Source organism: Jaminaea rosea (genome assembly GCF_003144245.1).
Source record: "Jaminaea rosea strain MCA 5214 unplaced genomic scaffold BDZ90scaffold_15, whole genome shotgun sequence".
Taxonomy (NCBI): Eukaryota; Fungi; Basidiomycota; class Exobasidiomycetes; order Microstromatales; genus Jaminaea; species Jaminaea rosea.
The window spans coordinates 274,912-288,342 of record NW_020289989.1 but is presented as its reverse complement, the minus strand read 5'-3'; the positions used below and the strand labels follow the sequence as shown (position 1 = coordinate 288,342).

General features: G+C 59.2%; 5 protein-coding genes across 5 annotated transcripts; 1 reads left to right on the top strand and 4 right to left on the bottom strand.

Annotated features, from left to right (window-relative positions):
• Window positions 1-913: 913 nt before the first annotated feature.
• On the bottom strand, window positions 914-2,082 carry BDZ90DRAFT_74591 (hypothetical protein). The gene is made up of 2 exons (XM_025509833.1): window positions 1,690-2,082; window positions 914-1,612 (listed from the first exon to the last, which is right to left on the bottom strand). The coding sequence occupies exons 1-2, from the start codon at window positions 1,859-1,861 to the stop codon at window positions 1,161-1,163; spliced, it is 624 nt and encodes a 207-aa protein (XP_025360002.1). The 5' UTR covers window positions 1,862-2,082; the 3' UTR covers window positions 914-1,160.
• BDZ90DRAFT_262436 (hypothetical protein) lies at window positions 1,893-2,989 on the bottom strand (the record flags this gene model as incomplete). Its single annotated transcript, XM_025508482.1, has 4 exons — window positions 1,893-2,094; window positions 2,156-2,582; window positions 2,653-2,750; window positions 2,811-2,989. The coding sequence occupies 4 exons, from the start codon at window positions 2,987-2,989 to the stop codon at window positions 1,893-1,895; spliced, it is 906 nt and encodes a 301-aa protein (XP_025360001.1).
• Window positions 2,990-3,727: 738 nt separating this feature from the next.
• On the bottom strand, window positions 3,728-4,590 carry BDZ90DRAFT_281601 (hypothetical protein). The gene is made up of 2 exons (XM_025509380.1): window positions 4,196-4,590; window positions 3,728-4,125 (listed from the first exon to the last, which is right to left on the bottom strand). The coding sequence occupies exons 1-2, from the start codon at window positions 4,438-4,440 to the stop codon at window positions 3,972-3,974; spliced, it is 399 nt and encodes a 132-aa protein (XP_025360000.1). The 5' UTR covers window positions 4,441-4,590; the 3' UTR covers window positions 3,728-3,971.
• Window positions 4,591-5,046: 456 nt separating this feature from the next.
• Window positions 5,047-8,443, top strand: BDZ90DRAFT_262434 (glycoside hydrolase; the record flags this gene model as incomplete). Its single annotated transcript, XM_025508481.1, has 2 exons — window positions 5,047-6,948; window positions 7,016-8,443. The coding sequence occupies 2 exons, from the start codon at window positions 5,047-5,049 to the stop codon at window positions 8,441-8,443; spliced, it is 3,330 nt and encodes a 1,109-aa protein (XP_025359999.1).
• Window positions 8,444-8,534: 91 nt separating this feature from the next.
• On the bottom strand, window positions 8,535-13,273 carry BDZ90DRAFT_281599 (hypothetical protein; the record flags this gene model as incomplete). Its single annotated transcript, XM_025509379.1, has 2 exons — window positions 8,535-12,097; window positions 12,169-13,273. 2 exons carry the CDS (start codon window positions 13,271-13,273, stop codon window positions 8,535-8,537), a joined length of 4,668 nt encoding a protein of 1,555 aa, XP_025359998.1.
• Between the last annotated feature and the right edge of the window lie 158 nt (window positions 13,274-13,431).

Genomic DNA, 13,431 nt, shown 5'->3' with positions numbered 1-13,431 from the left:
TGTTGGAAGGCATGCTCCAGGTGGCAACACTACCATCGCAACCCCTCACGCTCCCCTCGGAACCGCGGTAGTGGTTCAGCAAGGCAACGGTGAACCCGTCGGGCATCAATTGCATGCGGTCGATGCCCTTGGCAGCGTTTATCTCGATTCCGCGGCCAGCAAAGATGCACATTGACTCGGGTTCTGCGTACGCGTACGTAAGAGCGGATCGTGAGGGAAGGGCACGTGGTGGTGAGCGCGATGGACGCGATTGCGGTTTAGCAGGGAAGACTCACGGCCACACATTTCACCGATGTTCGTTTCTGCGGATCGAAGAGCCGTTCGCAGAGGCGATCCAAGAGGGTCAGGTCAGCTACTTTCACCTTCACCGACAAGCTTCGGGCATTACAACATACGGGCCAGGCTGCCAAAGTCGGGGATTCCAGCATCCGTGCCGTTGACGGGCGTGGCGTTGCCTTGCTGAGCCGCGAGTAGCAGAGAAGAGGTGGCCAAGGCGAAGGACAAAATCAAGTTGGAGAACATCGCGCGCCAGATGGGGGAAGTCGAGGATGAGAAGGCAGGTACAACAAGACAACGGGCACCTTCTTATAGCTCTCTCGGACGAGCCGATTGCTGATCTAACAAAGCAGCAGCAGACGATCCATTGGAGGACCCAGCGGGCCGTCATTAGCAGAGAAGAGCCGAGGTGAGGCAATCCCTTGCTCAATAAGATCCATCGACATCTCCATAGGCAATGCACAGCCTCCGCCGCAACGGGGTACAGCTACATCGCCGATACGGCCCTATCGGTTTGTTGCAAGGTTTCCCGTCCAGTCGCTGTTTGTGAGCACATTGAGGTGCTTTCTTCCCGCATCCGCAACGAGGCGAGAAGGGGAGCGGCTCGTAGGCGGTGGCCGAGTCAGTAAGCCACCGTCAAGGAGCGGCTGGAGGATGCGGCGGCACGGCTTGCGTTGGGGTCTGGTCGGCGGCCCGACGTGGTGAGCCCTGTCGATCGTCGTGCTTGTTCGCCTCGTCGCCTCTCTGAGGCTGTTCGCCCTTCGTGGTCGTAGTACGAGGGTCAGACGTCGAGGCCAGGTGATACGATTGAAAAACGATCGACTCATCAAGAGACGCGGAGGGACTACATTATGGTGTGACCTCTTCGGTCGGCCAGTCTGCGCCTACTCGTCATCGTCGCCATTGCCTTCCTCCTCCACGCCCGCGTCCGCAACGTCAGCCGCTCCATTTTTCTTGCCATCAACATCCTGATCATAGCAATACAAGAACAAGTCTGCACTAGGGCTCTGACTCTCCACCGTCCCATGCGTTGCCACTTTCCCCGGATTATCCACAAAGAATCCCGCAATATTGTTGTTGTTCTGGCCCGAGACGTCGAGAATCTTGGTGCCCTGACTCCCGTCTCCTGGGTGCATGTTGAAGAAGGCGCGTGAGGCGTTGCATCCATGGGCGGAGCCGCGTGCCCCAGTAGCTGTGTCTAGGACGTAGATATGTACGCCCGTGTCGGTCATGGGGAGCGGTTGGGCCTTGCCTGCGTCGAGGGTGATGTTTACGCCCTTGGTTGCGTAGATGCACATCTGAGTGGGCTGTTGGCAGGCGGGGGCGAGGTTGGTGACTGACGTGGCTGGGCAGGGCGTTCGGAGCGAGGTGAGCTTGTGAAGTAGACGATGGAACAATGAGGGGGAGACTCACCAGCAGTGACATTCTTGGCTGCTGTGACGTCAGGCGAGAAGAGGGCAAGGGCCAGAGCTGCGGCTGCAGCCAAACGCTTGGAGTAGAGCATCTCAAGGTGTTGTGAATAGGATGTCAAGCAGCTCGTATGATTCTCGTGAAGTTGTCTGTGTTGCCCTTTCGTCGGCCGCATACTAGCCCTTTCGAGGGGCTCAAGCGTGTTCTCAGGGTCCGGCGGGCACGGATTCTGGCGCGTCTGGGCTTGCCTTCTCGCTCAGACCCCTCTTTTGTTTGCGCAACCGCCATTCGAGGGGCACGGCCGTCAATAGAAGCATGGCGATGCAGCTTCCCTCAAACTCGATGAGAAATAGTCCCTCGTCTTGCGAGATGTCTGAATCTACGCCGGCGGCCGTTTCTGCTAGGCGGCTGCGAGAGTGGCGTGTCAGCGGGACGTGGAGCGCTGTCGTCTTCGCTCGTGGACGCTCACAAGATGATCCTCATCCACAGCAGCAACGAAGCGACCGTGATGCTGGCGAGAAGCATCATATCCGGCGAATGCCACTTGTACTTCCTCCAACCCTTGACGCAGAATGAGGTGAAGAGGGCGATGAAGATGCCAAAGAAGCAGGTCTGCACGGCCAGACCCGCCGTAAGGATCTTGTTGGCATTCTCGGGTGTCAGCGGCGGCGTCTCCCCATCAGCGATACGGCTGTATCCTACGCCGATCAAGGCAGCACCTGCCACTTGCAAGACCGTGGTGACGGCGTCCACCGTCACGAAGGTCGCGAGGATGGCACGTGGCTTCAGACCAAAGGGCAGCGAGGCTGCAGCCCGCGCGTCGCTCGCGATGATGATGGAGAGGGAGAGGTAGATGGCAGCTGAGAAGAAGACGGGCGCTACTACGATCATGAAGTCTATGTACGGAGTATTGAGGAGGGAGTACTGTGAGAAGAGCGGGATGTAGGCTGCGCCTCTGAGGCTCACATTGGAGGACGAAGGGGATGAGGAGGAAAGGATTCGAGTGGGAGCGCAGACGGAAGGCGAAGCCTACGATTTCCATGGCTGCGGCGAAAGCGATCAAGCTGGACGTAGAGTGGCACGTCAACGCCGAGCCCGGACGACGTCACTCTACATCCACTCACCCGTGATAGACCCTCGTCTTCTTCCCAAAACGCACCGCCCATGCGACATTCCCCACGACGACGATGCCAAAGAGCACCAGCGCCGCAACAGCCAATGACAGAGAAGGCGTGTAGCCATAGATGTTTATGCCGGTCTCGCCATCTCCAGGCGGCTGACGTGGGTTCACTGGACGAGGCATTGCGATGAGTTGGATGATGGCGTGAGTAAGGATGCAAGAAGAACTAGCCGGGGTCCAGAGACGATTGGACGTGAGATCCGGGGCGCCAAGCCTGCATGTTCCTGCAGGCTCAGAGTGCCGAGCGTCTCATCTCAGGTCAGACGCGGACACGGACACGGAGAGCCGCGTCATGACTACCACAGAGACGTGTGGTAACAACGACGGCCACGACGACAATGAGGGGAGGATCTGAAGCTTCACTGCGACTCAAGAGGTGGTCTAGCGCCTTTCACGCTACCGGAATGCCCCTTCAACACAAAGCATCAAGCAAGGAACATAAAACATAAAACACAACAAAACATGACGTGCAGGTCTTCACGATCGCACGTACCCACGATGCTCGAGCACGGCGACGATGGGTTGTGGCAAGGAGAAGTGAGGTGCTCCATCCCGCGTATGGTATGGACGCTCAGGGCTCGCAGTGACATATAGTACATAGCGTATAGCACATAGCATATAGCATATAGCATATAGCATATAGCATATAGCATATAGCATATAGCATATGACATGCCTTGCAGCCGTGCGTGAAGACTTTTGCATGAAGGTCATCCACCAGGGGCGACGAGTACCGCATTCTCAGGATGTCCAGTGCCTGCAAAGAATCGCAACAGTCCTTGAGCTCGTTCATGGACACCTCATGCAGCTATGAGGTCGCCAAAGGTTATAGAAGGGAGCTTTTGAGATGAGAAGCTGTTCCCTCTCGTCATCAGACCGTCTCTCCCCCTCTGGCAAGCGCTACGCTGTCGTGCACTCTCAGAACCATGCATGCTCGAAGGCTATGCCCACCGTGATGCTTTTGCTTGCGTCCGTTCAAACACTACAAGTTCGAGGTTCGCTCCTTGTGAAAATGAACATCAGGAGTTCATTGCTCTCCAATCTTGCTCAACGAAACGAATGTGATTTCCAAAGATTGACTACGATCCTGATTCTGTGCGCCAAATCAGCAGTTAAAGAAGCGCCTGAGAGCGGGAGAGAGGCGTGCACATCGCGACGAGGTGCTGCCCGTTGATCCGGTGCTTCCCCCCGTCGATCCGGTGTTGCCACCGCTGGGAGCCGTGCACTGGCCGTTGGTCGTGGCAAAGTCGGGCTTCGTGCTGTCGCAAGGGGAGCAGACGTCTAGTCAGCTTCGCCGTAGCCTCATCTTCGCCGCGGGCGTGCACTCACACATCAGTGCAAGGGAAGTTGCTTCCACACGATGATCCCTTTGAGTAGAAGCAGCCGCACGTCCCATTGCAGCAAGCCTTGCAGACGTTACCGCTGCAGCTGACCGAGGATGATGAGCAGCATACATTGATACCGCCACTGCAGGCTCCACGTGCTGCGAGCTGGTGGAGCTCAGGGTCCAGAGGCGTGGCGGAGACGGTGAGGGCGAGGGCGGCCGCGGAGATGAGGAGCAAGGTGAAGCGCATGTTGGTCGCAGTGGGGGTGATGGAAGGAAGCAGGGGATAGTCGCGCCTCCCTCAAGCCCTTATATGACGGACTTCTCGACCGGCGACCATTCGCCTGCCCCTCGCCTTGCCCCGCCAAGGAGGAGAAGGCCGAGACTCCCAATTCGAAATGGAATCGACTTGCTGCTCCACTCAATCGACTTGACTCCGCCCGATCTGTTTGTCCGCTCGTGCCTGCATGGACGGCTCACCGGCGGGGCGGGGCACCAGAGGAGAGCAGCGGCGCGGCGACTGGATGTGGCTTGACTCCGCACCACTCGCACTCCGCGTACGAGACACAACGTCACCGTTCGGCAGGGGTCTAGTGGCCGTCGATGCTCACATTCATCGCGTGGTGATCATTGACCGCAGTCGACTGGACATCCCCGCAAGATGAGTGGGTCGTGGTGGCCGTGGAACTCTTCCGCTGGGTCACAAGCGTTCTGGAGCCGCAATGGTTATGCGGAAGAGGCCCAACCTCTGCTATCGGGCCGTGCCGCCCCGAGGAATGGCGACGAGGGCATCGATGATGAGAAGCGCCGTGCGAGCGAGCGAGACTCCTTCTCCTCAACCACGACCGTGCGCAACATGACCGCTGCATTCGCCCTACTCGTCTTGGTGGCTCTTATGGCCATGGCCAGCGCCCTTCCGAAGGTCCTGCCCAAATCTGGCTCTTCGCCGCACGCGTACGATTCCCTTTACCACCCAGTCGAAGGCCCAAAGGTCTATCCACTCTCGTCGACCGAATCGCACGCGTGGCCGCTACCACTGGCATGGACTCAGTCTACTCAATCCCTCGCCCATGCAAGCCTTGGCGACGACACCCTCTCGCCAGCCGCTGGCCTGAACTGGCACCTGACCAATTTCAATGGATCAATCGAAATCCCAGCCCTCTTTCCCTCTCAAGCTCATCTCGATCTCATACAGGCGGGCACCATCCGCGAGCCAAGCATCGAGCTCGACGAGGGTCCTGCTCGCTGGATCATCAACGACACATGGACTTGGACCGCCTCGCTCCTCCCGCTAGCCAAAGCCATCTCTGCCCACAAAGAGCTGCTCCTCTTCTTTCGCGGTCTGGACACGGTCTGCAAAATCTTCGTGGGCGGCGAACCTCTCGCGGTGACGGACAATGAGTTTCGCGAGTACCTCTTTCTCAATGCCACGCCGCTTCTCAAGGATGCGGCGAGCATCGGGTCCAACCTCACGTTGATCTTCCAGAGCGCTGCCAATTACTCGAAGCAGGCGAGTATAGACCATCCTCACACTCCGTGGCCTGACGGGCTTGCTCAAACCTATCAGTATCCGTACCGGCAGGATATACGCAAAGGGCAGAGCGACTTTGGCTGGGACTGGGGGCCAGCGTATTTGCCCACCGGGCCGGTCAGGCCTGCATACATCGTGGGACTAGACGACGAGAATGACGCCAATCGAACATCCGTCGACGGTAACAGTACCTCGCTCTTCGTCGCCCGCTCCTCGCTCGACGTGTACCGCGAGGGCAGCTTCAACAACTTGCCTCCCAATCAGCATGCTTCCTGGATCGTCAATGCTACGATGGACATTTACGCCCTGCATGACCTGCCTGGCGCGCAACTCGACATCACTGTGCTCGGCACGAAGCATGCTGCCACCAACGTTACCCTCTCCCGTCCTCTGCGGGCGGGTCTCAATGAAGGCGTATGGGCGACGATGAAGGTTCCCGCTACAGGGCCTAACGCACCCGACCTGTGGTGGCCAGCACGTCATGGCAAGCCTACCCTCTACGACGTCGAGATGGGCCTCACCGCTCCTCGTCTCCGCGACACCCGCACATCATGGCGCAAACGTACAGGCTTCCGCACGATTGTCGTCAATCAAGAGCCAGTCACGACCGCTGAGGTAGCACGAGGCTGGGCTCCCGGCTCACACTGGCAGGTTGAAGTCAACGGCAAGCCCGTCTACACGCACGGTGCCAACCTCATCCCTCTCGATACATTTGCGCCGCGTGTCTCCCTCGACTCAATCGACTGGCTCACCTCATCGGTGCTCGCCACGGGAGGCAATCTGATCCGGATCTGGGGAGGCGGGATCTATCAACCCGACGCTCTTTACGACCTCTGCGACGAAAAGGGCATCATGCTCTGGTCCGAAACCATCTTTGCCGATTCGATGTATCCAATCAATCCGCCCTTCTTGGAGAGCGTCCGGCACGAGGTGAGGGAGAATGTCCTGCGCCTCAATCACCACCCATCGCAGATGCTCTGGGCAGGCAACAATGAGGGAGAGCCCGTGCTTTTCCTCGTCGCTGATGGCCCCAAGGTCAGCAAGGAAAATCGCACCCGCTTCTACCGCGAGTATGAGCTGCTCTTTGATGAGGTGATCCTGGGTGAAGTGAAGGGCCATAGCAGGAAGGACTCGTACATTCCGAGCTCGACGACGTACGGGTACAAGAAGCTTGATCCGTACGTGCCGAGGTACAAAGATTTCCCCAAGAATGAGGTGCACGGCAACGTGAATAGCATGAGACGCGATCGCTGAATGGATGGTCTGACTGATCGCTTGTTCCCCGCGCACGCAGGGCGAATATTACGGCTACTCTGCACCTCAATTCTTCAACACCAGCGCGTACACCTTCTCGTCACCGTTTCGCATGGTCAACGAGTATGGCATGCATGCCATGGCGTCTACCCATGGTCTCGAGCGCGTCCTGGCCCCAGCTACCAGCGCGCCGCAACAATGGTCTTTCAACTCCACACAGATCGTCAGCCACAACAAACATTCTCCTCCTGGCAACCTCACCTTCCCCTTTTTCCCGGAGGACGGGCAAGGGCAGATGAGCGATGCGGTCAAGCTTTACTTGCCCACGCCGGCCGCAAGGGCGAATGGCACGCTGCAGATCAGACAGTGGAGTTATGCGACGCAGCTCATCCAGCTCATTTACGTCGCGCAAGCCCAGACCCTCGAGTATCGTCATCGCGGCATCGGACCGCAGCGCAATAGTGGCGCGGTGTACTGGCAGTTGAATGACGTTTGGCCTGGCTCGACGAGCTGGTCCAGCATTGAGCTTGGCGGCAGGTGGAAGCCCCTGCATTATGGCATGGCAAAAGCTCAAGCTCCTCTGGTGGTGTATGCGAATTGGAACGCAACAATCGTCGGAGAAGAGCCAACGCTCAGCTTGGTAGCACTCTGGGATCGGGAGACTGCGCCTAACGGTGGCAAAGTCAGGGCTACGTGGTACGACTGGGAGGGCAAGGCCGTCGGTGCATCGCGAGAGTACGAGATTGACATCGATCAGAAAGACAGCGAGGCCAATGAGCAGGATACCGTTGGCGGGCAAGTGATCACTTCGCCTGCGCCGCTGGCCAAGTACGTGTCTCCAGGAGTCGATACGACCGCGGTGTGGCTTCATCTTGAGGTCAAGGCCGACTCGATTTCCACTGCGGCCGGCGCGCAGCAGGAATCCTACAGTTGGGAAGATTTCTGGACTCCTCCCGGCAACCTCGCTTCACCTGCGACGCTCAAGGCTCTGCAAGAATTAGGGCAGGGCAAAGTAGAGCTACGTGAGCTCCGACGAGGCAGCGAAAAGGAGCCGGACGACGATCGTCGCGTCAGCGAGGGAAGGAAGAGCGTGACGCGTCGGTTTGAGGTGGTCAATACCGGCACAAAAGTGGCGCCTTACGTCTGGCTGGACCATCCAGAAGGGACGTTAGGCTGGTTTGAGGAGGAGCATAGCGGCGCAAAGAGTGTGGCGCACGGCTCGATACGGCGTTCTCGCCAGCAGCGTCAAAGCGTCCTTTTGCGCGAAGAGGATCAAACGAGCAGGGTCATCCATACGCGAGCCGGCTCGCGCGACCACGGCTCGTCGCCCAAAGCTAAGCCGAACAATCTCTTTTGGCTTCGGCCTGGCGAAAGGCGCGTCGTGCGCTTCGTGCAGCGCTACGGTGGTCAGAAGGAGGAGGGGCACTTTGATGTTTGGAGCTTGGCTGAGTTATTGCGGAAGACGTGAGAGGGAAAGGGAGAGGAGGCACTAATCATCGAGTCATCGTCCGTCGAATACACAACGTCATTGCCCATCGTCATGCTCTCTGCGCGCGCGCCTAGATCCATCCACCATTACTGCGCAGACACTCCGGCGAGATAGAGACGACGTGGCGACGAGGTTGCGGCATGGGCGCTACACCCGAGTTGGCTCCTGCGGGCCTTCGGGGAGCAGCCTCGGCACGCACCTGTGCGAGCGTCGTCGTCTTGGGCGTGAAGGCTGGCCTAGGTGGGCGAAATGGCGTTCCCTTGCCTACGTTGGCAGCATTGGAAGAATGTGCGGCATTGTTCATGATGAGGCTGCTCAAAGGGCGCGGAGGGCGTGGTGGGCGATGAGGTCGCTGCTCAGTGATCCTGACCGAAGCTGGAGGGGCATTCTCATCTTGCTCTTGGTCTCCAACTGCCGCTGTCACCTTGGACTGGCCATTGCGATAGGTTGTCTTGCTGGCAGAGGCCGGGCAGCCGCCACGCAGCGCTGCGTCAATTGCTACCTGCAGAGCATCATCCTGCGATGCGAGAGCGCGTAGGTTTTCTGTTCGCGCAGGGGTGATGGGAACGAGCGGCGTTGCGGGTAGGGAGATGCTCTTGGTAGCTCGCTGCGTCGGACTTATCACGGTAGTGTCGGCTGAGCTTGCGTCTTGGTTCGAAGAGCTTGCAGGATCGGTAGGGAAAGTGATTGTCTTGCGCTTGATGTTGAGGGGATGCATGGCCGTCGCGAGACCAGCAGGCGACTGCAGCTCCCCGACCGTGTCTTGATACTCTTCGCCTCCGTACTGCTCCTCGACCATAGCCTCGATGCGACGGTCCATTGAGTCATCCGCGAGGCGCAGGGATTGAAGCGGCTGCTCGGGCAGTGGGGTGATTGCGCCTGTAAGAGGTCGCGGCAGAGCTGGCCGGAGCACCTCTCGAGGCGTCGCATCATCGTAGAAGAGTCGAGGGTTGCATGCCTCGCACGCCCTCGAGAGGTCACGCTCTTGTCCCGGGACGGCTATGTTGCAAAGCGGAAGACTGAGTGTATCCTTCTCGAGCGCCGGCTTCTTCATTCCCAGCAAGCCCGAAACGCTCTTCTGCCTGCGCGTAGCGCCAAGCTTCTCGGCCAGGAGCAGCGAGCGTCGCCTCGCATGGCTGTGTACGGGTGCAGGCGGAGTGTTGCTGACGGACAGGGATTTGCGGCGCTCAGGTGAAGCGATGATCGAGTGGAGGAGCTCGTAGGAGTCAGAGAGCGAGGGTGCTGGTGATACGGGAGGAAGAGGTGGGGCAAGACCGTAGTCGAGGCTGGTCATCCGCACCAAGCTGGACGGAGGAGCGTGGTCTCCCGCGCTGAGAAGCGGGGCAGAGTGGCGACGGAGCGGCTCTCCGCCAGATTGGCTGTCGCAGAGATGAACTGAAGTGAAGGGCGATAGCTCCGCAGGAGGCGATTGCCAGTACTCGCCGTCAAGACCCACTGCGCGGCGAGGAGTCGAGCAAGTGACGGCGATGGGAGAGACAGTCTGAGGAATGCGGCTGATGGTGTGCTTGGCCGGGACTGCAACGGTGTCACCTCGGCAAGGCCTGTCGTACCTTTCCTTTGCGCTGAAATTCGACCCAATGGATCGATTACTTGTACCATCGTTACCCTCTCCTTGAGCTGAGCATGCGACTGCGAGTACGCGATTGGCTCCTTTCGCCTGCGACCGCGACCCCTCCGTTGAGCCAGAGCGATTGACAACCGAAGCTGCAGCCCAGTCACTTGCCGTTACCGCTCCCTCCTCGCTTTGCTCCGTCACGGTTGAAAGGTTGCCGTGCGGCCATTTGTAGGCGTGCAGCTGCAGAGGAGTGAGCCCACGTAGGTCGAGACGGACTGCACCTCTTTCGTCCTGCTCCTGCTCATGCGGCGTCGTGATGAGGCTGAGCGCCGATGATGGTGAGGGCAGCTCAACTGCAGGTGAGCACGAGGGCAAGTCGGTTTGGGTCGCTGCGGCGCTCGTCAGCCCTTCTCCCGGAGAAGAGGTGGGGAGAGACACATCGGGTGAGAGGACGATCTCGGTGCTACTGCAGAATGTGCTGCTGCTACGGTCCCCTGCTGTAATTTGGCTGTCGCTTGTCATCCTGTGCGCCTGCCTGTCAATGCTTTGCGAAACCTTATCGTTGCCTTTGGACGGGGAGACTGCGGTGAGCAGACCAAGCTCAGAGCTCAGACTGCGACGTCCTCGAACTTCGGCAGGAGTAGACATGCCCGCCACCTTTCGCATCCCGAGCGTGCTGCCTAGAGACTGGCATCTTTCCACGAGAGAGCCATATAGCATCGTAGTCGGTGTAGAGGCAGGGGACGCCGAGTGCTGCGGCGAGGAGGCAGATCCACTAGATGGACTCCAGGTCCGCTCCCTCTGCAGAGCAACAGCTTGAACACATGCTTCGTGCCCTGCTGCCTTCGATCGAGCGTTGGCGATTCCGGCTAAAGAAGGTTGCAGTCCCTCGCGACACTGTTCGCCTTTCCTTGCTCGAAGCAACGAGCCGGGGGAGAGGGAGATACTGGAGCTCCTCGCGTGCTCTCCTAGACCATCGTTCTCCCTCGCTGACGGACTTGTCGCGGACTGCACCCAACTCATAGGCCGACGTGGAACGCTTAGAGTCACGGGAGAAGAGCAGGCGGGCGGTGGCGGCGGAGAGCCGCGTCTCTTGATCTGCGAGGGCGGCGAGCAGAGGGAGGTGGAGACCAGTGATCCATCGACCTCGAGAGAAGATGCTGTAGGCGATGAGAAGCAGGAGCGTGGCTCGTCTGCAGGGGGGCCGGGGGGCTTGTGACCTGCGTATGCAGGAGTCAGGGAAGACTGTGGCGCAATTTGCGGTACCTGACTCCAAGGCTCCGCAGCGATGTGGATGATTGTCTGCTCATCGGTGGTATCGAGTCCCTGCACCTCTTCGCCGGCGAGGTCGCCGTCTGACCTCAACAGAGTCGGCATCTCGAGGCTCACATCGCCGCTGGCCTCGCTAGTGAAGCTGTGAAATTCTTCGCCTTCAGTCTCACCTGGCTCCGTAGAAGGTCGGCAGCTCCCATTGTTGGCGCGCACTCGCAGAGCGTCCTCAGGGCAGAGCAAGCTAAGGGGCAGAGAGATGTGAGGCAAGGATAGTGTTGGGAAGCTGTCCGACGCCAAAGCGACGTCCGCAGGAGAGTCCCTCGCTTGACGACAGGTGCGAGCACCGATGGTGAATGAATCGCCAACTGGGTGGGCGTAAGCTCCAGGCAGTCGTGCAGGAGAAGCAAACGGTGTGGCAGAATGGCGAGCGCGACCTGGCGAGCTGAGCAGGACCGAGTGATCTGCTCCGACGTTGACGACGGAATGAGCGCCGCCTGCGACGTCCATTGCAAGGCTGATTGCAGAGGTGGCTGCTTTATTGACTGCTCCTCCTACAGCAGGCAGTACCTCGAGACGTGGTCGATGCGCAAAAGCTACGCTGCTTGCTCGACGCCAGAGGCTGCGCGCTGAGGCGACGCGATCTTTGATGACGAGGCCAGCGTGCCAGTGGGTTGGCGCGTAGGGGACTGATGCGGGGCGACGACGTAGGCGAAGTGGAGGACATTTGGGCATGCTTTGAGCTTTGCAGCGCAACTCGTAGACTGCGTAAAAGGCTGGAAGCAGGGCTGCGGGCAGTGCGAAGGTATCGGTCAGCTTTGCTTGTTCTCCGACCAGAACGCGCGATTCACGAGCTCACCTGATGTAGACGCGCCAAAGAAGAAGAGCTGAGGAAGTGCAAGAGGCGTAGGCCCTTTGCTTCGCCCAGCAACGAGCGGATGAAGAAGCCAAGGCACAGCCGTCCCCACAGAGATCCAGGCGCTTATGAGGGCGAGGCAGAGTCTCAGCGAAGCACCCTTGGCCGCCGACTCGCTCTCAAGCTCGCGACCAGCGCGACTTGCCAGATCAAGGGCGCAAAGGACGCCAAAGGGGTCGTGAGCCGGGCGCTGATCATCGCACTCTGGTGAAGTCTCGCCGAGTGTCAAGTCCCGGCAAGGTGTGGTGCGAGCAGACGAGGAGTGAGGGCTAGGGGCTGTGATTGTGTGGTGCTGAGAAGCAGTGCAGTCTGAGGGCTGACGTGAAGGCGGCTCATTGACGGCCACATCAGGGCGCCTTGCCTGCTGAAGCATCATCTCGAAGTCATCCTGCGCTGCTTGGAAGCGATGAGGTGTGAAGAGCATCGAATTGAAGGAGAGGGAGGGTGCAGTGATGTCGGGCAGGCTGGTAGAGATTTGGCACTTCCTTTCCTCGCCTTCGTGAGGTTGGATGCTGCGGGCCACGCCTTTCCTTCGTAAGCGCGACCACTGCAGGAGAGCAAAGAGGCTGGCCAGGCAGGCTGTATTGAAGACCAGGGCGGTGAAGAGGAGCACGACGAGGGCAATGTGCCTAGCGTTGTCGCCGGCGATGGCTGACCAGGGGAGCAGTACGGCAAGAGCCAACGCGATGCTACATGTTGCGAGTGGCAGCCAATGCAAAGGGCGCATCGCGGGCGTTGCGACTTTCGTGCTACCTACTAGAGCGCTACTCGCAGCTCCAGCGACGTAAAACGGCTGAACCAGTAAGACTGACGTGGTAAGGAAGCTTGAAACCGGTGTCACCATCGGGCTGACTGGGACGGGCTGCTGCCGAGAAGTGATGACCACGAGAGGGAGTAGCGCAGCAGTGCTGATGATGTGGACCAGTGGATCAAGGAGCGTAGCAGAGAGGAGCGCGGGCTGTCGCACTTTGCTGCTGCTCAAGTGGCGGCGGACTGCTACAGCGCCGACAACGAGGCTGACGAGAAGCGACGCCGACGCATCGGCCATGGCAAGAATCGCCCACGTAGAGACGGGCGAGCTTGTCATGTGTGAGGACAGATCGAGGCTTGCGATCGAAGAGAAAGGAGGATGGCGAGGAAGACAGTTGAGGGCTAGCGCACCAAGTGGAAACCTCCTTCCAATGCGGGTAGAAGTTGGACCATCTC

Bases quoted from the DNA above. Each gene is read 5' to 3' on its own strand.
- BDZ90DRAFT_74591 (XM_025509833.1), bottom strand. From the start codon at position 1,861: ATGCGGCCGACGAAAGGGCAACACAGACAACTTCACGAGAATCATACG. The intron at 1,613-1,689 runs GTGAGTCTCCCC...CAGCCACGTCAG, and splicing joins AGCCAAGAATGTCACTGCTG to TCACCAACCTCGCCCCCGCC.
- BDZ90DRAFT_281601 (XM_025509380.1), bottom strand. From the start codon at position 4,440: ATGCGCTTCACCTTGCTCCTCATCTCCGCGGCCGCCCTCGCCCTCACC. The intron at 4,126-4,195 runs GTGAGTGCACGC...CCCTTGCGACAG, and splicing joins AACTTCCCTTGCACTGATGT to CACGAAGCCCGACTTTGCCA.